Genomic DNA, 24,235 nt, shown 5'->3' with positions numbered 1-24,235 from the left:
TGAAACATTCACACAACAGATCATTTGGGGAAAGATACATCAACCACAAGGAAAAGCTTCTCAATTAATAATACATAAGAGAAGTGAGATGGAATAGCGTGTGAAATGACTGCCCTGCTTTAGAAACACTGCTGGGTGTCATTTCAGCTCCTTATTACAAAATTCCCTACATAAAACCATCCAGATGTTCCCCTCTGCCTCCATATTGTCACAAACAGGAAGGGATTGTCACAAACAGCCTTTGCTGCTGAAGAGCTGCTTCATTTCTCACGGAGCACACATGCAATTCCAGGGAGTGATCCATGGGGGAGGATCTTCCCAGGACAAAACCAAGCCTGAATGAATCCCTGGCTCTGGAGCAGCCCAGTGGTGCCGGTGTGATTGCTGCTCACACCCAGATGTTTGTGCAGTCCACGCACACGTGAGCACAGCCCTGCTGCTGCACCTGCAATCACTCACAGCAGTTGTGCGTGCAATTATTACACCCGCATGCATAATTGGGAATGCATTATGCAAATAGCCACTTATTGAGGTAATTGGTCATTGGCTCCCACAGTAACTCGTGGGTAATTTGTGCTGTGCTGGTACCTTTCTGAATAAATCCAGCACATTCAGGCAATTCTGAAAATCAGCGTCCACAGCCAAAACCTGAGTGAGGAGAAACGTCAGGGCTCACCTGGCTGACAGAAAGTGTCAGGCACACGAACAAACTGCTGGCACAACACACAAACTGCAACACCTCTTTCTCTCTTTAACTCACACATCTGTCTTCAGCCAGAGCCACCGAAAATTCTGATTGTTCCAAACTGAGTCCACAGACTTATTCCAATCTCCCAACCATCAGGACCTGCTGCTGTCTGGACAGAGCAGGATTTTTACCTCTCCAGTAGCAAATCTCTTTCATTTCCAATGGTGCCCCTTCTACCTGTCAGTCCCACTTGCTAGCACTTCCCAGTTTGTATTTCTGGACAGAATGGCACACTAGGACCCCGTGGCACAGTTCAGGGAAATGGATTATGCACACACTCAGGATGTTAAGCAGCTTAATGGCAGGATGTCTGCTCCAGAGAGAAAAGGCAGGGACGTGCGTGACAGGTCACCCAGGGCTCTATTGTTTTATTATTTAAGTTACTTAGACCCTCTTAAAGGTTTAAAGGCCTGCTCCCCAAAATGCCAGGCACTGCACAGATCCAAACCAGGTCTGTGTCCCAGGCAGGACCAGGAGTGGGCACGGGAACAGCAGCAAATGTCACACTCCTCTCACAGCACTTTTGGGACAGAGATGAACCAGGAAAGCAGCTGAATGTAAACACAGTGGAAAAATAAGGGGATGAAGCCAAAACAAGTGGGAAACAAGCCCAGACAGTGGGAAATCTCCTGTTTTCCTGGGACCTTCTCTTTTAAGACTGCTCGAGCAGGAATGTTTTGGAAGATCAGTTCTGCCCGATGGGAAAGTATCAGCAGAGGTCGTTCCTCGAGCAGTTTGTGAAAGATGACACAGAGAGGAAAATCCACCACCCTTCTGCCCCGGTGCAAACCTTCCCCTAAGAGCAGGAGATCCTGCAGCAGCTCCTCCTGAGCTGCAGGTCCCTCACAGCCTGGGGGAGAAACCCTGGCTAAGCCATCAGCTCATCTGGCTCCTCCCTGCACTAAAACATTCATATGCAGCCTGTAGGAATGAAAGATGTTTTAACTTCCATCTCAACGTTATTATCATTCCTGGTGTTTTTGATGTTGTGAAAACTGCCTAGAAATGAAGACACCGGCTTAAAACTGTAAAAATTTAATGCTTGCTGTATTTCTCCTCTTTTTTTGTTTGCGAGGAGGTTTCAGGTCCATCAGATTTATGCCTTTCAAGGATGGAGCTACTCTGCTAAGAAACTGAAAATAAATTCCTTGCCCTGAAACAAAGACCTGAAGCTGTTCAAAACACTGGGTTTTCCAAGACACATCTGCTCTTGCATTATTTCCTCATCAGGAGTAAGTGATAGATGGGAAAGGAACATCCAGACAGATGAGAACTGCCCCCGTGAAAGGAAAAGTGTCTTTTTGGACAACGTTGATGTGTTTCTTCTGAAAATTCAATTTCCTTATGTATGAAAAACTTCACTTTTACTGTTACCCAAGTGACCTTCTGGCTCTCAGAAAAAAATTCATTGCCTCAGGAGGAAATCTGAAGCATTGACTGCAAACCGTATTTGCTACTTATTTAACTTATTGTTAACTCACATAAAAAAATGTTAAAGCAATCTTTAAAATAATTTCCTGAGCAGGTACCACTTCAGGACATGCCTGGAGGAAGTGCTGAGCTCTGCCTGTCATGGACAGCAGGGCCTTTTTCATCCAGGTTGTGCTCAGCAACCTCTGCCCACAGGATTGCAATGCTTGGTGCAGGAGAGTGAAGAATATCCTGTGTACTTTTGGGGTGTCTGTCAATAAAAGCATCACAGGTGCCTGTTGAGGAATACAGAATTTCCATAATCTTAATAAAGGGCACAGGGATGAGGCAGCACAGCACCTTCCTGCCACAGGTTTCCTTTCTGTTGGTTAAGTGAATAATAAATAATCAGGAAATTAAAGTTTTATGGTATGAAGAAAAGCTGATTTTTATATTACTGCCACAGCTTCAGCCACAAAGTCCTTGTCTAGCACAGACTAAAACTGTACCTAAGATCTGACACGAGGATTCAGACAGGGCACCCTGGGAACTTGGCCAGAGAAGTGGGTGAAGACCAAGGTCAGGAGAAGGAAACGTGGGGAAATGTGTAAGTCAATAATTTCAAACTAAGGTAAGTGGAAATAGAGACAAGACAGAAAACTGGGAGAGAACAGGAAAGAGAACATATCAGAGGGCTGACACAGCTTTAAATCCTCGAGTTTCAGGCTCAAATGACTCTTATGGTTCACAGAATCATGGAATATCCTGAGTAGGATCCACCAGGATCATCCAGTCCAGCTCCTAGCCCTGCCACAATCCCACTCTGGGCATCCCTGGAGGCTTTTCCAAACTCTCCTGGAGCTCTGGAAGCCTCGGGGCTCTGCCCATTCCCTGGGGAGCCTGGGCAGTGCCCAGCACCCTCTGGGCTCGAGGTTTGCCTCTCTACAGAGCACAGAAACCCAAATGTTTGAATCCTGACAGACTGCAGTGCTTTCTCACTACATCTTTGTGCCGCTTTGAACGGAGCTGGAAAAAATTTAGAAGCAGGATTGAAAGGGCAGGTGGGAAGTTACTGAGCAGGTCCACGCTCTGTCTTAGACACAGGTTATGTATCGTGAGGGTGACATTGCTCATGCCAGCCCCAGTGACCTGCACAGTGTGCCAGGGACGTGTGTGCCACTGGAGGGGGCTGTGAACGACCGAGCCGAATGATGGAAGGGCTAAATCCTAAAGCCTAGGGATGGAAGGGCTGTTAACTCTAAAGCCTAGGGATGGAAGGGCTGCTAACCCTGAAGCTGGGCAATAGAAGGTGTTGTAATCCTCGAGCAAAAGGATGGAGGGATCTGAAGAATCGAAGGAAGGGATGCTGACCCTGGATGTGAAGGATGGAGGGAAGGGATGATCACCCCGGATCCAAAGGATGGAAGGAAGGAAGGGATATTAACCCTGGACTTGAAGAAAGGAAGGGATGTTAATCCTGGATCCAAAGGATGGAAGGAAGGGATCTTCACCCTGGATCTAAAGGAAGGAAGGGATGATCACCCTGGATCCAAAGGATGCGAAGGATGCTAACACTGGATCCAAATGAAGGAGGGGATGTTAACACTGGATCCGAAGGAAGGAGGGGATGTTAACATTGGATCCATAGGAAGGGAAGGATGTTAACACTGGATCCGAAGGAAGGAGGGGATGCTAACATTGGATCCAAAGGAAGGAGGGGATGCTCGCCCCGGACCCGAGCGATGCTCGCGGCAGCCCCGGTCGCGCACCGAGGCCGGGGGGCGTGGTCGATCGGGGGTGTGGTCTGGAGGGGCGTGGCCATGGATCGCCCCGCCCCGCAGCCGGTGCCGCGCGCGGTGCAGCCAATGGGAGCGCGGCCCGTCAGCTGACCCGCGGCGCCTTCCCAGGTGCGCGCCGGCGGCGGCTCAGAGCGGGCGGCACCGCGCACCGGCACCGGCACCGCGCCCCCGCTCCGCTGTCCTGGGGGCGGGCAGCAGGCACGGAGCGACCGGTCCGTACATCCATCCGTTCATCCATCCATCCATCCATCGCTCCATCCATCGCTCCCCGCATCCCGGCGCGGTGGGACCGCGGATGTGCAGCCCCGGGGGACAACCGCGGCAGCGCCCGGCCGGCGGTGAGTGCGTCCGCCGGGCTCGGGGGAGGGAGCGGAGGCTGCGGGAGCGCCGCGGGTGCAAGGGCTGCGCTCCGGGCTGCGGGGATGTGCGCTGCGCTGCAGCGATGTGCGGTGCGGCCCGGGGACACAGCAAAGTTTGCGGTGGCGGACGCGCCCCCGGTGCCCCCCCGGGGGAATCCCCGCGGGCTGCGGGGTTTCGGTGGCTCCGCACCGCGCCGGGACCGCCCCGGGGCTGCGGCCGCCTCGCACCTCCGGGGCTGCGGGGTTTCGGCTGCAGCATCGCTCTCCTCCTCCTCCTCTTCCTCCTGTCTCGGGTGCTCCGCTGTTCCCCGGGCCGGTGTGCGGTAAATCGGGGATTTTGGGGGACAATCGTGGTGCCGGCTGCCGGCGGTGGGCGCGGGGCCGGCGGTGCGGCAGCGCTGCCCGCGTCCCCCATTTGCATGCGAATGGGAGCGGATCCCGGCAGATGTCCTGCCTCATCCATTCACCCGGAGGAATGCGAGGAGACAAGGAGCCTTCAGTGTGACAATGGCCCTTCAGAAAGCGGCATAAAGGCGCAGTGTGAGCGGGGCCGCCTTCCTCCCGCGGCCGCGGCTTTGTGCGCGGGGCGCTGCGGGACCGGCCCCGGCGGAGCGCAGGGCGGCCCAGGGAGGGATGGATGCTCCGCCGGCTCCCTGCGCTTCTCGGGGGCTCTTTGCGAAGTCCGCTGTCTAAAAAAGGTGCGGGGAGAAGCGCGGGGCAGCGCAGTCCTTCACCCCCGGGACTGGGGGTCCCTGCCCCCGGGGCTGGCGGACAAAGGGACCGGCCCCGCTGCCGCCCCTTTGTCGCCCCTGTCAAAGCGTCCTTTGAGCGCGGGGCCGGCCCCCGAGCCCTGTGAGAGGAGGGACGGCAGCGAGGCGCATTGTGCCGGCGGCTCAGCCCTGCCGGGGCCGCACAACAGATGTTCGCCTGCGATTTTCGCTCTCCCCCAAGTTTATTCTCTCCCCCAGTGCTGGCTCGGTGCGCATTTCCCACCAGGCGATGGAAGGGAAAGTAACAAACTCAAAGTAGACGATAATGTTGTCCAAAGGTGAGAGATCACGCACAGGGTGCTTCTATTCTTGTCCTGGAGCTGTGCAATAGCTCCCAAGTCATGAATCCCTTCAATAAAAACTAGTTTGGAAACCTTAAAGTCTTTTCCGTACGGACTTGAAGGGTCCCTATAAAAAGACCCCGGTATTTCTGGCCAAGATCATAAACCTGTTCTGATCAATAGCTCAGATGTACCCAGAGGGAGATCACAGAGCTCTGAATGACCGAAGGCACACCCAGCATCAGTCCCGCTGTTGTCCAAAGGACCCGACCAAACTGCGTCCCAAAGTCTTGCAAGTCGGAATTAAATTAACTTAAAACACGGACGCGCTGAGAGGGACAAAGCAGTGCACAAAGATGGGAGTAGTGAAGAGAGGCAGGATGGTTCTGCCTGCTCAGCCCACGGGCTCTCACCCCTGGTGTCCCTGTCCCCCTGCTCGCAGCCTCTCTTGTGCCACTGCTCCAGGACAGGAGCTCCAGTTTAACTTTTACCTCAGCAGTTAAAAGTTATCTGCACAACGTTTTATGTAGTCCGTATAAAATGATCTCTCCCAGTAGGCATTTTGGACTTTATTAGACCAGTTACTGTGATGACAATAAAGCCTTTTCCATTTACCTAGAACAGACACGATAACACTACTACTGATCACTGAAGGAAATAGGATTTTGCATTAAGTTGGACAGTTACAGGATAACAACTTTTCGCATGAACTGTGAGGGACCTTTTTTTACTGCCATAAATAATGCTGAGCCATCCAAATTCAGGCTGAAAAAAGAAACTTCTGTTCAGTCTGACCTCGCAGGGAACAGAGCAGCTGTGACTGCCCCATCCCTGGCAGTGCCCAAGGCCAGGTTGGACAGTGCTTGGAACACCCTGGGACAGTGGAAGGTGTCCCTGCCATGGCAGGGGTGGCACTGGATGAATCTTGAAGGTCCCTCCTAACCCAAACCAGTCTGCGATTCCACGATTCTCTGTGTGTATTTGGTTCCAGCTCGTGGAGCAAATGGGATCATTTCCACAAGCAGTGGTTAAAGCTCTCATCATCATCATCATCCTCATCATCCTCATCATCCCTAAATGCAGTCGTGCCGGGTGCCCCGAGCCCCGCTCGGTGCCGCGGGCGGAGGAGGGGATGCTGCAGCCTTTGTTCCACTCCGATACAGTAGCGTGGCACTGCAGAAGGCAGGGAAAACTTTTCCTAATCGCCCTGCTGGATTCCTGCTGCATCCGGCTGGCTGCTGCTGCCAAGGAGGGCGGCAGATCCCTGCTCCACGGCTTTTTTTTGTAGGGACACTTAAAACACCTCGGATGAATCATAACAGAGGTCAAGCATTGCTGTTACTGCAGCCTGCATAGCTTAATATTCGCTGGAAAGGCGATTTATTTGCATTATTGGGTCTGCAGGTTTCTTTTTGTTGTTGTTAGGGTTGAGAGAGACTCGTGCACATTTGAACAATATTTTAAAATATTTTTTTTTTTAGTTTCTCGTATCAGTTTTTTGAAGCTCTTATTTCTGTTAATGATATCAATGAATAAAAATAGGGGCTTTGTTCACAAAGCTCTGAGCCACGTTATTTCTGTCTCTTTTGGAGCTGCTCCTCCCCCAGGTGAGTGGACTTGCCTGGTCCCAGGTCTGGCTTTGTGTCAGGATCAGGCATCAGAAAAAAAACCCAAACAAACAAAACCCAAGGAAAAGAGTTAAGTGATGTTTACAGAACAGCTCTGGTTGAACAGTATTTATATTAGTTTATTTTTCAACCAGTAAAGTAGCAAGATGCTGCAAATATTTACAGAGGAGCCAAAATTTTCCAAAATAAAAAAATCCCCTCTGTCTTCCTGTGCACTTTGTCACCACGGAGGTGCCTGTTCTTTGAAGCCCTGATTAATATAGATGAGTTGTAATTTTCTGACCAAGCCATCCTAGCTCACATATATTATTCCATTGGCAGACATGTGGTCCCCACAGCTGTCCCCTCATTTGTGTATGAAATGGAAACACTGGTGGCATTTGTAGGTTACCATAGTTACACGAACAATACACGTGTGAGGCTTCATCCTGCCAAGCTCCAGATTTTTTCCTGGCAGACATTTTGTAGACACAGAACTGAAGAAAAAAAATCTATGTAAAGTTTTTGGAAGCACATAAATCCAGCCCTGCTCCTCTCTGTTTGTCTAAGGCTCATGGACAGGGAGCCTGCGTTTTCAGCCTCACCAAGGCTGATTCCTGCATCCCCTTCCAGCTGGAACTGGAGCCTGGAGACCCCTGATGCTCCCAGGAATGGAGAATTCCAGGCTGTGCTCCAGAACAGTTAAGTCATTAACGGGGTCAGGCCTTAAACACATCTGTCCCAAAAAAGAATTGGTGAGTTCTGCACAAAAGGGAACTTTGGAGCTGGGATGGATTTTCTGCTGACTGTGTTAGGAGGGTGCCTGGGGGGCTCCTGGGAAAGTGGAGAGGTGGGAAGCAGCCAGAGCCCCATGCCAGAACAGAAATCCAAGGAAACCCACTGCAAATATTCCCATACTCTGTTTTGTCTCTGCAATTAATATGTGGGAAGAAAGATGGGCAAGAGCAAAGCAAATCACAGAGCTGGGTTAGGAACTGGTTTTGTTGGTTTGTAATTAGTTATTAAATAATGGTGTTTCTCTGAGTTCTGCACAGGGAACTCACAGGAGCACTTTGATAAGAAACAGTCACTGCAGATGTGCTTGAGTTACTCAAAGACTTTCCTGCAGCTGAATAATTAAGTCCTTCACTAAATGGACTCCAGAAGGTCAGAGCTGAACATGTTCCCACAGAGGGCTGAGAGCTCCCCAGCTCAAAGTTCTTCTGAACCCCACTCTCTTATTCTTTGCTGCTTCAAACCCTGCAACTCGATTCAAATTTTGTTGTGCTCTTTGCTTTTTCTACATATGGCACTGAAGAAAAATACTGGATTGGCCTATTTTGGATTGGCCTAATTCTCCTCCTGGTGAAGGCAGGACAAGTCTGTGGTATCAGTGAGACAAGAATTAGCCTCTGCTCTTAACTTCTCCTGCAAAATATTTTTTTATAATTTCACCTTCTATTTCATAAGACCTTAATTTGGTGTTACAAGGCAGCGTTTCCTTGATGTTCCATCTGGCTGAATTATTAAAAGAACAGGACCTGGTTTTTACCTGGAGCACAGTTTCTAAAGATCGAGTATTTGCAGTGGAGGATTGCCTTTTTCTTCCCTTTTTAACTAACAGAACAAGGCAAAGCAAGTTTAAGTAACGAGCCTGAAATATTTAACAGGGTGCTGTAGTGAGAATGCACTGAAGTTATAAAAGTGCCACGGAGAAACAGCTCTTTCCCTTATTTTATTGTGTACTGCAGCCTTACTACATAATTTTCTCTCCTGAGGTGCTGCCCTTTAGTCCTCAGTGGTCACACAGGGCAATATTTTCCCTGAACTATTCCCAACCCGAAGCAGCTGAATGGAGGCAAACATTACTTGGGAGTTTTAGTTAGAAATTTCAGAGCTTGTCAGGCAGCATCTCATTTCCAGGTATTTAATTTAACTAACTCTGGTGATTCCAGCAATTTGGGCATCTGTCAGCTTGGATTAGAGCAGGAGAACCAAGGGCTTTTGGAAGCCAAACCCCTCCTGAAGGTGCCTGGCAGGGTTTTGCTCAGCCTGAGCCAGCCCTGTGGCAGGGCTGGAAGGGAGCAGAACCCCAGCAAGGTGTTGGGGTGTTGGATCCCAGAAATCTGGAGTTTTGGAGCTTTCTGTGCTTCCAGGCACAGATCCCCATGGAAAACACTGCTCTGGAGCTGGAACCTTGGAGAAGGCTTGGAAATGTGAATAGTGAGTTAGAAATCACCAATGTGTAGCAGGTCAGATCTCTGTGTTTTCACTGGGTGATGGGGTTTAAATTTATAGTATAGTGGTGGATATGGGACAAGATGGAGAATTTTGGGTGGTGTCTTTCTCTTTGTTCATCTTCTTCTTCACAGAACTCAGGCAGTGACCTTTGGTTGGTCAATGTCACTCTAAGGGTGGTGGGAATCTATTATTGGGTCAAAAGGAAAAATAATGGAGGTGTTACACTTTTATTGGTTTGTTTGGCTTTAAAAGGCCTTGAAGCAGGCTCAGCTGGGGCCATTTTTCCCACTTGTAGCAAGGAGCTGGAGGTGCTGTTTTATGTTCTGTAATTTCTGATACAATAAACATCCAAGCCCAAACATAAGAATCATCTCAATTGCCTTTCTAACAATCCTGGCTCTGAGGGAAAACAGACGAGACTGATGACAAGCCACGAATAAGTGGTGCAAAGCCCAGCACACAGCCCCACATTGGGGTCCCTTCACACCCCAGCTCGTTCCCCACTGTGGCACTGGGAGCCCCAGTTCCCTGGGGAGGAGTCCCAAAGGAGTCCTGGGTGTGGAGGGCACATGGCAGCCCTGAGCTCAGCCCCAGGGGTGATTTGTGCCGAGCAGATGGGTGTCTAAGGCAGGTGTGGGATGGAGGAGCAGCTCAGCTGAGCCTGGGGGAGTGCAGGGATGTGTCTGGTACCCCCCACCCTGCTGGTGCATGGAGTGGGGATCACCTGCCAGAAACACCCAGCTCTGCTTCCACACACACCTTGCAAGGTGAGGCTGAGACCAAAACCACGTTCCTCCATGCCCAACAAACACTTTTCCAAGGTGCAGAAAGAAGCTCCACCTGTGGCAATGCAGATAAACCAGAGCTCCAGCCCTGCCCCTGGAGAATTTCACCTGAGGTCTCTGCTCCTTATTTTAATCCTGTTCTAAAGGGAACACTCGTGGTCTGGGGAAGCCATGTGGCTGTTTAAGTTCATGGGAGATTTTCCCAGTGTGGGTCTGACAGATCACATCCTAAGGAACTTCTACAAAACACCTAAAAGTTATTCAGAGAGAATCCCTGAGCTTATCCAAAGCTTGGTAGAATAATATTTTACCTTGTTTTAATAAAATATCAATCAAAGCTTGGATTGTCTTTTCATAATTTGAAAATGTTTATCATTTATATAATGAATCCTTCATTTTCTGTTATTTCATGCATCATATCATTTATTTGATTAAACAAGTCCAAAACTATCTAATAAATTCATACCTTGCTAATGTGCTGCATACAATTACTGGGATGCAGATGAGCTACTGATTGGCTTTGTTAAATTTTTAAATTACAAATGATCCATCACTCTAACAGAAATAGAGTAAATATTGATAGTTCCAGAGAGCCACCAATGACTTGTAAATGCATTGAAAAATAACTTATCTTAGCCATAGGTGAACAAGCAGTTACAAAAATGAAGTTTTTAAATTGCTGCTTGAAAACAGGTCTTTAAAATGGGTTCATTGTAGTAAAAGGCACCAAGTAAAACCAGGTCACTGTTTTTTCTAAGTTCATTGACAAATCTGTTTTCTCTTACTGTCCCCTTTAAATGCAACCAGCCTGGTTTAGACAAATTAAACATTATCATGCCCAAATAAATCATTGTAATTAGGTAAAGATTTTTATCTATAAAGCATCAATAACTTCAAATTTTGAGAAGAAAAAGCTTCCTTTCTGCAACAAGCAGAAATTTTAGTGCCCTCTGTGTTTTACAAGCACTGATGAAAGAAACAATCCATGGAAAACCTGGGATGTGGCCATGGGCAGCCTGAGGATTAAAGCTCAGGGAACAGTTTAAAGGCCTAAAGGAACAGTTTAAACACTAAATACATTCCAGAGGATGTATTTTCTCTCTTTCTCAATCTCATGAACATCTCAAAGCAAGACTTTTTTGCTTGGAACAAAGCAGGTGATACTTGAGATCAAGAGAAATGGTTAAATCCAGGCTCTGGGGGTTTCCACACTCTCAGCTGCCTGAGCTTTCCCATCCTGATCCCGTGGCAATGCTGCCTAAAGGATTTTGGAATGAAATAGTGGTGGGGAGCACAGAGTTCATGTAGCAGAAGTGCAGAAGGACTCGTGGAAAAGGGAGAGAGGGTCATGGGGTTCAGCAGTGGAACTGGAGAGAAAAAAGCCTTTTCCTCAGGTCCCACAAAGCCTTGGTTCAGAGCTGTTCCAAACCCAAATCTGTGGCCACTTAATGGAATTAGTTCTGTCCCTTCCTGGCTTGGTTGAGTTCCAGATCTTTGTCTTGGTGCTAACAGCCTTTCTATGAGATCTCAGCACCTCCCATGCTAAATCCATTTATTTTCTTAGTGGTATGCTCACAGACTTTCCTATCAGATCTTCCCATATCAGCCGACTCAATATATGGGTCTATTAACATTTAAATATATATCGCTCAGAAACAGAGAATTGGATTTTGTAAGCATAAAACTCAGGGAAAAAAAAAAAAATCAATAGAAGTCTGTTTTATTCTAAGGGCTGAAGTCTGTGTCAGCACATTACATGTACAAACTGTGTAGATATAGATCTAGGCTAATAGTAAAATACAGTTTCAAACTTAATCACTAATAAGTGAAAAGCTAACACATACTACAGCCACGGGAAACAGAATTATCAAAACAGAATGTAACAAAGACCAGAAAAAGAAGTTTCTTTTCTTGATTGAAGATAAGCAATTGAAGCTCCATGCACATATAATTTTTAATAACAAGCTTTATGTATTCCCTACAGCCAGCACCATTGTGTTGATTTATAAATACCTCCAGAGCTCCTGACTCATTCTGGTTGGGATTTATCAGGCCCTGTTTCCAGCACAGGGTTTTTTGGCATCCTCTGTGGTTGTAACAACCACGTACACGCCGGGGTCTTCCCCGACTGTGGGGGATCCTGAGTGACTCACAGAACTGGAGTTTGATCTAGAACTGTGTAGGAGGCAAAATAATCACACTGCCAGAAGCCAGTCAGCAAAAAAGGGAGGAAAAGGATTTTCTGTTGCTTCAGGAAAATCCTCTGGAGTTCTGGCATCCCTGGTTAAAAATATTCCTCGTGTGCTCCTTTTTGTTCTTATTAACACTTTGCTTCCACTGGCCAAGCTCCTTGGCTCTAAAAAACAAAAAAGGGAATTCTACTCCAAAACCCAACCCAATCTCTTCATGCCCTTTGTCCTATTTCTTTTTTTTTTTTTTTTTTTTTTACATTTTTGTTCGAATGGTGCTGATTTTGATCCATAGTAAGAAGCAGGGATTTGCTGAGCTGCTCTATATGAAATCCTTGGGAGGGAGGTGCCCCCGTGGGTTACAAGATGCTCAGATCCTTCCACGTGGTTCTGAGATCCCAAATATGCCATGACTCAACCCATTTCTACTCTCTAAATAAGGTAAGAAGCCAAAGCAGAATTTCTCTACCTTTAGTCCTCTTTCATTCATCAGCCACCAGATACACAACACACAAATAGTTGGAAGAGGTCTCCCCAAATTAGTTCTGCCCTGGAAATTTTAGATACTGCACTAAAACCAATTAGGTTTCAATTCTCCCTTGGATTTAAAATCGAGAGAGGGCTGGGGATGGGCTAGGGCTGTGCAGGGGGAAAGGAAAGCACATCCCAGAGGTTTGCCCTCCATCCCCTGCAGGTCAGGCAGAAGGGAAGAGCTGCAAGGAAAGTCTCAGGGAACTGGAGCTTAACCTGGCACTGGAATGGGCTCTCAGAAATGCTGATATCATCAAGTAACTTCATCTGGTGATGATGTGGAACAAGAACAGTGGTCACAGATGGGATTCTTGTCCATCAAATGCAATCAAAGCTTTGCCTTCACATTAAACCCTTACAGCAAGACATGAAAGCAAGTCCTGACAACAGAACAGTCCCAAGGTGAAACTCGTTCATGAAGAGAAACACAGTGAGAAAGCTGATCATAATTTGTGTTCCTAACATAAGAATATTCCTGCTGCACAACCACGTCTCACCTCTCAGCTTTCAAGGCTGTCAAGTGGTTTATGAGGTTTTTTTTTTTTCTTTCCTAAAGCAAACAGCCTCTAGAATTTGACAACCCACTGTTTGGCAAGCCCCTGTTATTCCTGATGTTTCTAATATGACTGGTTAAGGGTAATCTGTGAGAGATTTCCCAGCAGTTTTCAGAAGCTGGGTTGCAATTCTGTGGTGGATTTGATGGGCCATCAGTACCCAGTGGCTGCTCCCTGCAGGGGATCCAGCCCCTTGCACTCCAGAGCAGTCTATGAATGAAAAGCATTTTTCCCTCTCCTGCAAATTTACTTCAATATTTTAATGAAAAATACTGTATCAGATGCGAGTCTTAAGAATAAGCTCAAATAAATTACAAATTTCCAAGCTGCAATATGCTGTTTCTGCAGCACAGACGTTATGAATAGGATGCTCTTTGCAGTTCTTTGGTGGAGATAAGAGTAGTATTTTTCAAAAGAACACAGATAAAGCATGCTAAGGTTGTCTCCAGATACAGCAAATCACCTTCTCACCAGAGCTTTCCCCAAAATTAAACACAGACTTTATTTTGATGGAATGTGCATACCGACAAGAAGAAAAAGTAGGCATTATTTGCAGGGAAAATAAACTCCAAACCTTAAATATTATAAATCCCTGAAGATGTGTTTTGAGGCTTTATACCATTAATACATGTCTTACAGACCCTTGTTTCTGTATTTCCTTTTAATACCCAGCTCCCACGTTCACATGTTTTCAAGCTCTCTCTCAACTGTCATCATTTTCAGCTTGATTTTTTCTGTATTTTCCACCATTCAGACCTGTAAATAGCTTATTTCCTGATGACACTGGAGACTTTAAAAACCTCACTATAAAAGGCTTATTATCAAGCATGATTCCTCAGTATTTTTCTAAATACACAGGATTGCACTTGTAAATATAATTCCTGGGAAAGGAGCCCATTCTGTGGGTTGGCTGGAAATATCCTGCTTATTAAAGTCCTCTGTATATCCAAGTCCTCTTTCTCTTGATGTACAAGGTCACTGATGCTCCTGGCTGGAGCAAGCCTGACTTTAGTAACCTGGTTTTAGGCTGGGATTAGTGTTGAAGTCACTGCTGTGATTTAGAGGATGTTCTATTTCAGTGCCTCTCCCTCCTAAAGCCCAGCCAGAGGTGCTGCTCACCTGAGCATGGCCCCAATCCCACTTTTATCCACAGAAAATGGGGATGCAGAACTGCAAAGGGCAGAGCAGGGCAGGTTTTACCTCGAGCACACACACACAAAACCCTTTCCTTACACTTGCCCAGGTGCCTTAAGCAGCCTGCAGTGATCCCTGAGGGTCCCCTCACCTCCAGTGACATTCCAGCATCCACAGAGCTCCAGCCCAGATGTTTTCCAGCCCAGCCTCCAGCGTCCCCTCTCCCAACAGGCTCTTCCACAGAGTCACACAGTGGGTCAGGCTGGAGGGGACCACAGTGGCACATCTGGTGCCACCTCCCTGCTCCAGCAGGGCCATCCCAGAGCACAGGGCTCAGGAATGCGTCCAGGTGGTTCTGGAATATCCCCAGGGAGGAGATCCCAGCCCCTCTCTGGTCAGGGCATGGTCACAGGGAGGTTCTGCCTCATGTTCAGCTGGAACTTCCTGGGCATCAGATCCTGCTTGTTCCTCTTGTCCCACTGCTGAGGGACACAGCAGAGCCTGGGTCTGCACTGCTCCCAGTCTGAATTCCATTGCCCAATTCCATCAGAGCCTGGATCTGCACTGCTCCCAGTCTGAATTCCATTGCCCAATTCCATCAGAGCCTGGATCTGCACTGCTCCCAGTCTGAATTCCATTGCCCAATTCCATCAGAGCCTGGATCTGCACTGCTCCCAGTCTGAATTTCCCAGTTCCAGCAGAGCCTGGGTCTGCACTGCTCCCAGTCTGAATTCCATTGCCCAATTCCATCAGAGCCTGGATCTGCACTGCTCCCAGTCTGAATTCCATTGCCCAATTCCAGCAGAGCCTGGATCTGCACTGCTCCCAGTCTGAATTCCATTGCCCAGTTCCATCAGAGCCTGGGTCTGCACTGCTCCCAGTCTGAATTTCCCAATTCCATCAGAGCCTGGATCTGCACTGCTCCCAGTCTGAATTCCATTACCCAGTTCCATCAGAGCCTGGATCTGCACTGCTCCCAGTCTGAATTCCATTGCCCAGTTCCACCTGAAGCCCCCCCAGTTCTGCTGCTGCTGCAGGTGCCTGGGCAGGGCTGCCCCACCTGCACTCCCCTGCTGAGCCACCTGAGCCAGGTGCAGCAGCCAGGACAGGTTTTCCTGAGGGACAGCAAGGCTTTCCCCCAGGATGGTGATGGCAGTGCAGGAGCTGCACGAGTCATGAGCAGAACAGACAATTTTCCAACACACAGCTCAGGTGCTGAGGCTCAACCTGGGAAAATGTTTCTGCAGAGGGAGGGGAATCAGCGTGTGCTTCTGGCTCACAGCAACTGCAGAATAAATTGCTTGTCTTAGCCTGAGGTAATTTCTTCGTGTATCTGATCCCTCCAACTTTTACCTGGGCACATTCAGTGCAGGTGGCTGCCGACCAAAATCTGGGCTGATGCTACTGCAATATAAAAGAAATTCTGCAAGAATGAACCACATAACTGTGGAGAGGGAGGATTTGCTGTGGCAGCATCACTGTTTCAAAATGCATCCAGATATCCATGTGCAAACAAGATTGTTGCTCTTTTCAGCGAATTTTAATAGTGACCATTAATACAGTTGTCAGGGAAGTGACAACACTTTGTTTTCCTATTACCAAGCAAAAATGTTTAATGTCTGTTCTTTTTAGTTGGCAGGTTAACTGTGAACGCTTCTAATGAACAGTTTATTTCATGCTTGTCCTTTCACATTGTCCTCTTCCTGCACTGGAGGTTTAAATGTACTTTTTCTTTCCATCACCCAACCAACCAAGCTCTTTTAGAGCCACCACTGAGGCCATGGCTGCCAGGGCACAGCTCTTCCCACCCACCCCTCCTTCCAAGGAAAGCTGCAATGAAGGATCTTCTACTCCATAACCAAACACCCACCCTCATGATTTCACCCAAACAAATTCTCAATATTAACCAGTTTTCAGAACTTAGGTGGAAAGGGAAGAGTTAGATCTCCCCGTGGCAGTTCCAGGATGGGAGACAGGAGTGATGCTCCTGTTTCTGCCCTCAGGGAGCAGGAACAACATCCCAGCAGCTGCTGTGGCTTTGCTGGTGACAGAAATGTGGTTTCTTACTGTGCTGGGCACTGAGCAGTGCCATGGAAAATGTTTTTAATTAGCTCGGAGTAAAATAATTCTCTCCATATCTCTCACATAAAATTAGCCATTATTTCTGCTGATATCAAGCTACCAGCTGTTACAACTGCTGTTGTGGGTTGGAGCAGCAGAAAATATGAATCCAACAAATGAGAGGGAAGGCAGGGAATGCTAAAAGCTTTCCTTCACACCCTCAATATCACCAAACAGTGAGGAGGTGTCTGGGATCAGTCAGTGCTGGAAAGCTGAGAATCCTGGGGCCAAGGGATGGCTTTTGGTGGCTGTTCTGCAGCTCTGATCAGGGCTGTGGATGGGGTTTTACACACCACAAGTAGCTAAAACCAAAGCCCATGACTTGGGTTGTCCCTCCTGCTGGGGCACGTGGGGCTGCTCAGAATTCACTCTTTGATTACCCTGGGATTTCATTTCCAGCTTCATCCAAGCTGCCCTGGGCTGGGAGGGACTGAGGAAAGCAATGTGCAGGTTGTTTCTAAGGAACGTTTGCAGTTAAAAGAAAATTAAATCCATTCACAGTAGAAAATAGCTACAGAAGGGAACGAGCCACTAAGAACTTGTAAAATCATATATTTACAGTGATCATAAACCCAGAACTCTGGTCAATAAACCCACAAATGCCTTCTTAGCAAGGATGAACAATAACTGTAACGTGACAGTAAGAGGATATAAATATTCAACAAAAAAAGATCGAATTTGATTTTTTTTTGCAACATCTAGACATGCTCCTACATATTTTGAAAGAACCTTTGAAGTGTTTTTCAGGCAGATTGGTTTTTAAAGCATTACATGATTCATACAGTACATCAGGGCTAAAGGAGTAGTAAAACATCATTAGGGCCCTCAGCTTTGAAAGGCTCCAGCTCTCTTCTCTTCATGCACTGAGAAGGATGAAGGGAAGAAATTCCACAGGCAGCAATGTTGGGAGCAATGCTCCCTCTCTTTGCTCTCCTCAGAGCTGGAGCAGGGACGTGTCCCTGTGTGAGCTCTCCCATGGGCACAGCAGCTCAGGGCACCTCCTGTACCTGCCTGGGATTGTCACTGGGGGAAGGCACCACCTGCATTACTCACTGCAAAACGCTGCCATTTGAAAATCTGCAATTCAATCAATTAAACTTCAGATGCCATCAATTTTCCTAGAATTGGCTGGTTTGGGTCAGCTACAAATGTGTTGCTGTGGAGGGCAGCATCCATCAGAGTCAGCACAGCTCAGGCTGTGCCAGCCCAGCCCCTCATCACTCCCTGCTATTACAGAGCTGTTAGGATTTATTTTTGAATACAGTCTTAGCCAATTCTTCCATCAGTTCTTTGGGAAGGAATGTTGGTCCTGCAGTTGGTTTTCCCCCCTCCAGCAGAGTCTGCTCAGCTCTCGTTCAAGTCTCAGCTACCAGAGAGAAAATCTGACTCAAGAGGGTCAAATGTATTCTGGGTCCCACTCCTCTTCCTCCAAAGCACAATCACAGAACAACAATATAAAAATAAATAATAAAAATGCTGTTGGGTGTGTTCTACCTACTGCACTATATAGTAATCTAAAATAAAACACGGTAATTGCAGTATTTAATATGATCAGATTTAAAAGTAATTGTTGTACAAATGGGATTCCTGTCACCACTATCCAGAGGAGTATTTTAAACCTATTTTAGAAGCTGTATTTAGTTCTATTTTATATAGCACCATCTTTTGTGGGCTGTGACTTGGTTGAAGCTTTGCTACATTCTAATTGAAAAAGATGCAATTTCATCACTGTGTTCTCTCAGATATCACAGGGTGGGTTGGGTTGGGAGGGACCTTAAAGCCCATCCAGTTCCACCCCTGCCACCTTGCACTGCCACAGGGTGCTCCAAGCCCCATCCAGCCTGGCCTTGGGCACTGCCAGGGAACCAGGGTAGTCCATACAGCACAACCTGATTATTTTAATTACATAAAACCCCAAACCTTTTGTTTGAGAAGTCTCAACTGCACTCACCAGAGCGATTTTCCAATGAAGGGAGAAGGAAAAAGATTTTACTACGAGATTTTCCTGGAATATGTGTTCAGAGCCTCACAATACACCAGATGTTCTGAGGTGCCTGGACACAGCTGGGTTAATTTAAATGCACTCTTGCATGAACAACTTCAGGCTAAGCAGATACAAATGTGGGGCTTACACAGCAATTTGGAATTGTGGTGAACAGTTCATACAATCACAATGCAGTACAGACAGCTGAAATAAGGGCAGTACATTCATTTAATCAAATTTACTGTTATTGTTTGGTGCTGAGCTGGATTAAATCTAAGCCGTTATCTGGAACTGATTTGATTAACTCGGATAAATTTTGGCAAAGTTCATAAGGGTTTAGCTTCAAACTTCCAAACCAGCAGAGCCCTGAGCCTTAATTCCCCCTTCCTGAAATCTGAACCTTGGGGACAGGGATTGGGTCTGAGACCCCCCTGTGCTCACCAGCACATCCTCCACCCTCAGCATTCCCAAGCCATTCAAACAGCTCCTGCAGGGTAAAACTGAAAGGTAGCCACCCCAAACTTTTATTTTTTAGATCATTCACTCACATTTCTCATGTCAACCCCAGGAAGGAGAGAGTTCCAAACCCTGCATAATTTACCTACATTAGATTAGGATTTTTGTAAGAGAATACTGTTAAAATAATGATTGTTTTCAGATATTTTCTTTCAAAGGTTGGAGAAACTAAATAATGGATGAACTGTATATGAACTGAGCATAACATATACCCTAATCTGCTTTCAGGACCATCTTCAGGCAGTGATTTACAGAAGATTCTAAACCACTGAGGAGCAGCTGAGAGTCTTCAGAGCACCTCTTGAACTTCACTAAACTCAGAAAATCATCTTTCACCTTTCTGGATGTCCAAGTCTTTCACCTTAAACGTCAAGCTTTACGTTTTGTGCTTGATAGGGGATCACCCTCTTCCTCTGTGGGGATTTTAGGGGGCCAGGGAGCTGAACCCCCTCGCTGGCCAGCATGGCAAAGGCTCGAGTTGTTTTAACTGTGTGCCAGTTGGTGCTAGAATTGTTAATGAATTCATTAACTGAGTCTTCCATACAGAGCAATGAATGTCCACAGCTTTGTGTCTGTGAAATCAGGCCCTGGTTTACACCACAGTCAACGTACAGGGAAGCCACCACAGTTGACTGCAACGACCTGAGGTTAACAAAAATCCCCAGCAACCTCTCCAGTGACACTCAAGTCCTCCTGTTACAAAGCAACAACATCGCAAAGACCACAGACGAACTCCAACAGCTCTTTAATTTAACGGAGTTGGATTTTTCACAAAATAACTTCACAAGCATCAGAGATGTGGGGCTCTCCAATCTCACTCAGCTTACGACTTTGCACCTGGAGGAGAACCAGATCACGGAGATGACTGACTACTGCCTGCAAGACCTCTGCAACCTGCAGGAGCTCTACATAAACCACAACCAGATCAGCAGCATTTCTGCAAACGCATTCTCTGGCCTGAAAAATCTTCTGAGGTTACACCTCAACTCCAACAAATTAAAGGTTATTGACAGCCGTTGGTTTGATTCTACTCCCAACTTAGAGATTCTCATGATTGGAGAAAACCCAGTGATTGGAATACTTGATATGAATTTCAAACCGCTCTCAAACTTAAGGAGTCTAGTTTTGGCAGGTATGTACCTCACAGACATTCCTGGCAATGCCTTGGTAGGCTTGGATAGTCTTGAAAGCCTTTCTTTTTATGACAACAAATTGGTAAAAGTTCCTCAGCTTGCACTTGAGAAAGTTCCCAATTTAAAATTCCTGGATCTCAACAAAAACCCAATTCATAAAATACAAGAGGGGGATTTTAAAAACATGCTCAGATTGAAAGAGCTTGGGATCAACAACATGGGAGAACTCGTGTCTGTCGACAGGTACGCGCTGGACAACCTGCCTGAGCTCACCAAGCTGGAGGCCACCAACAACCCAAAGCTGTCCTACATCCATCGCCTGGCGTTCCGCAACGTGCCCGCCCTGGAGAGCCTGATGCTCAACAACAATGCCTTGAATGCAGTCTACCAAAAGACAGTGGAATCCCTCCCAAACCTGCGTGAGATCAGCATCCACAGCAACCCGCTCAGGTGCGACTGCGTCATCCACTGGATCAACTCCAACAAAACCAACATCCGCTTCATGGAGCCTCTCTCCATGTTCTGTGCCATGCCTCCAGAGTACCGGGGCCAGCAGGTGAAGGAAGTGCTCATACAGGACTCAAACGAACAATGTCTTCCAATGATCTCTCATGAGACCTTTCCCAACCACTTAAACCTGGACATCGGCATGACGGTGTTTTTAGATTGCCGGGCCATGGCAGAGCCCGAGCCAGAAATCTACTGGGTCACTCCTTTGGGCAATAAGGTCACTGTGGAAAGCCTCTCTGACAAATACAAGCTGAGCACTGAGGGCACCTTGGAGATCTCCAACATCCAGGTTGAGGACTCTGGGAGGTACACCTGTGTCGCTCAAAACATAGAAGGGGCTGACACGAGGGTCGCCACCATCCGGGTGAACGGAACGCTCCTGGATGGCACCCAGGTGCTGAAGATTTATGTCAAGCAAGCCGAATCCCATTCCATCCTGGTTTCTTGGAAAGTCAATTCCAACGTCATGACATCCAATCTGAAATGGTCATCGGCCACGATGAAGATTGACAACCCTCACATCACCTACACCGCCAGGGTGCCGGTGGACGTCCACGAATACAACCTCACCCATTTACAACCCTCTACGGACTATGAAGTGTGCCTGACAGTGTCCAACATCCATCAGCAAACGCAGAGATCCTGCGTCAACGTCACGACCAAAAACGCGGCTTTTGCGCTGGATATTTCCGACCAGGAAACCAGCACGGCCCTGGCAGCGGTGATGGGATCCATGTTTGCTGTCATCAGCCTCGCCTCCGTCTCTGTTTATATTGCAAAAAGGTTTAAGAGAAAAAACTACCACCACTCATTGAAAAAATATATGCAAAAGACCTCTTCAATCCCCCTGAACGAGCTCTACCCTCCACTTATTAATCTCTGGGAAGGTGACAGTGAAAAAGACAAGGATGGCTCTGCAGAGACCAAGCCGACCCAAGTCGACACATCCAGAAGCTATTACATGTGGTAACTCAGAGGATATTTTGCTTCTGGTAGTAAGGAGCACAAAGACTTTTTTGCTTTATTCTGCAAAAACGACGAGTTGAAGACTTTTGTATTTTTGACTTTGCTAGTCCGTGGCAGAGCGGTGAGGACAGGTGGATATTTCAGGATTTTTTAGTATAGCGTATCGCAATGGGTTGACACAAATGGCAGCTTCACCTAGCTTCCACTTCTCTGGTTTTTTTACTCTTTTTCTTTTTTTTTTTTCTTTTTTTTTTTTTTTTTTTAGTTATTGTGCTAAACTTAACACTGTTGTCCTAACTCCAGTGCTGAATAAAAAGGAGGAGAGGCTGGGTGAGCCCGTTCTCACAAAGCCATCCAGGGGCAGGATGGCACCGAGCTAACCCTCAGTTTTGGACCTGCAGTGAACTAGGTTTGTGACCCTGGTCTGAGGACTCTGCCCTGAGAAAAGGAGACCCTGAATGATGTTAGTTGACTGTACTGTAATGTTGTATCAACTGATTTGAATGTTTTTGATTTTCAACAATGAGTTTCCTTTTTTTTATTTTTTTTTTTGTTTGTTTTTTGGTAGTAGTTGAAGGCTTAGGTAAAGCTAACAGGCAATAGGAATATGTACATCCAATTTTTTAATGTAACAGACTAAATGTTAATTGTTCTCTTATTCTTTTTATTCTATTTAGTAGACACTTTTGAAGAATTACTAGAGTTTTGTTGTGTTTAAATCACCAACACGGTGTTTAATGAAGCCAGAGCTATAATAAATTTAGTTTTGTTCTGATTTTTTTTATTTTAGAAGTCACAATAATGTATTGGGTTAGATGTCACTAGTTTAACTGGTGATCATGTTTTGACATAAAAATATATCCAAAATGTTATATAAAAATATCGTGAGGGTTTTTTCTTGATGAAACTAAGTTCCAGGTTCAGGTTTTTTATGCATTTATGTTAATAGCAGTGTTTTCTCTGCACTAGAGGCAAAATATGGAAAATAATTTATTGAGAAAAATGTCTCAGCATGGCTTTTGGACTGAGAGTCACATGCAGAATCAAAACTGTTTGGCATAGGGTACACAGCAAGAAGAATTCACAGAGTGTGTAACAGGACATTTTCCTTTTTGTATACTTTTCTGTTTATATTCTGAGCTAAGATAGAAATGAAGCTGACATTTAGCTGTCATTACCATCAGTTAGGCCAAAAAAAAAAACCTCAGTGCTACCAAACTGAAATAAACCAGTTGAATCTTGGAAAATACTTGAAAAAAAATAATTATTTGGATTAATGTTCCTCCAAAAGCAGAAATGAAGATTAAAACTACCAAGACAGTTACGTTTGGTCCAATACTGAACTGTATTTTTTACGGGCTTAGGATGAATCGGAATTCTGAATATTTTCCTGAATTACTGTGGTAAAAGAGAGCAGCAGTGTTCTGTGTGCACTGGGTACAATATAAAGGCATCATTTACAGTTGACCCTACGGGAGCGTTGTCCGTTGTCTTTTCTGAATCCCTGGAAGTTCTGCACACAAATCACGAGCAGGGTGGGCTCTGGTGAACACGTGCTCACATCACACCACACCCCTGAGCACAAGCACTGCATTTCCTACACCTCGTGGCCACTTAAAATGTGCAATTTTTAATATTTTTACACACCCAGTAAGTTGCTGGTAAGTAAAAGTAAATTGTTCAAATAACGGATGTGCCTGGGGCTGTGTGAAGTTTTTTTTAACTCGTGGCTTCTCAAATACATCCAAGACCCCTGAAAATTTACAGATAAGCTTCAAACTTTTTCTTTTTCCTTGTCTAAAAGTGAAATTAGTTACCAGCATTGTTTCACTAATGAGCTGCCTTGGTACAAAACTTGAGTCCATCCCTTGGACAGCCTGCCCTGTTGGTCTTGTTTGCACACGAGGCTGAGTGAAGGTATTAATTATTCATTTCAATCAAGTATTTGTGCTGCTACACGGAGTCTTTTCTATGTTCAGGAGGTCTCATACATTTTTAATTATATGACAATTAGATTTTGGGGTTAGGCAAGTGCCTTTTGATCATGGAGAAGTAACAGGGTGAAAGCATTTCTTCATCACCTTCTGGATTTGTTTTTAATGTTAATGGGATATTTCCTGATGCTGCTTTCTCCAGAAGAGCTTCAGAGTAATAATTATCATGTTGTCTATATTCTATTCTAACCTTAAAGCTGCAAGCACAATAAATTAAACCAAGATCTCTTCTGCAGCAAAGATTCACTCTACTTTAGCCAGAGAAAAGGACACTGAGGACGAGGTTGGCCATAGAATGTTGGCTTCCAGCTTGCATGACATCATAAAATTGTCTTTGGAAAATAATTAATTGAACAGGTGGCAGAAGGTGCAAAGCAAGGCCCCTTTTGCATCTTCTCCTGAGTTTTCTGCAGCACTTTCCCAGGATCACAGAGCTCTACCTGAACCTCCCACCAAACTGCTGAAGAACACATCACTGTGGGTCCAAGGTGTTGGATCCTCGGGGACCAAAAGCTAACCTGGGCATGGGGCTGCCCTCCAAATCAGCCATCCTGCTCTTCCTCCCCCTGTCCCCACCTGCCACCCTTGATCCCAAACAATCTG

General features: G+C 46.4%; 1 protein-coding gene across 1 annotated transcript; it reads left to right on the top strand.

Annotated features, from left to right (window-relative positions):
• Nucleotides 1-4,147: 4,147 nt before the first annotated feature.
• On the top strand, nucleotides 4,148-23,110 carry LRRN1 (leucine rich repeat neuronal 1). The gene is made up of 2 exons (XM_014873799.2): nucleotides 4,148-4,295; nucleotides 19,258-23,110. Exon 2 carries the CDS (start codon nucleotides 19,492-19,494, stop codon nucleotides 21,640-21,642), a length of 2,151 nt encoding a protein of 716 aa, XP_014729285.1. The 5' UTR covers nucleotides 4,148-4,295; nucleotides 19,258-19,491; the 3' UTR covers nucleotides 21,643-23,110.
• The last annotated feature ends 1,125 nt before the right edge of the window (nucleotides 23,111-24,235 follow it).

This window comes from Sturnus vulgaris, chromosome 11, assembly GCF_052056855.1.
Source record: "Sturnus vulgaris isolate bStuVul1 chromosome 11, bStuVul1.hap1, whole genome shotgun sequence".
Lineage (NCBI taxonomy): Eukaryota > Metazoa > Chordata > Aves > Passeriformes > Sturnidae > Sturnus > Sturnus vulgaris.
This window is presented reverse-complemented; position numbering and strand designations above follow the sequence as displayed.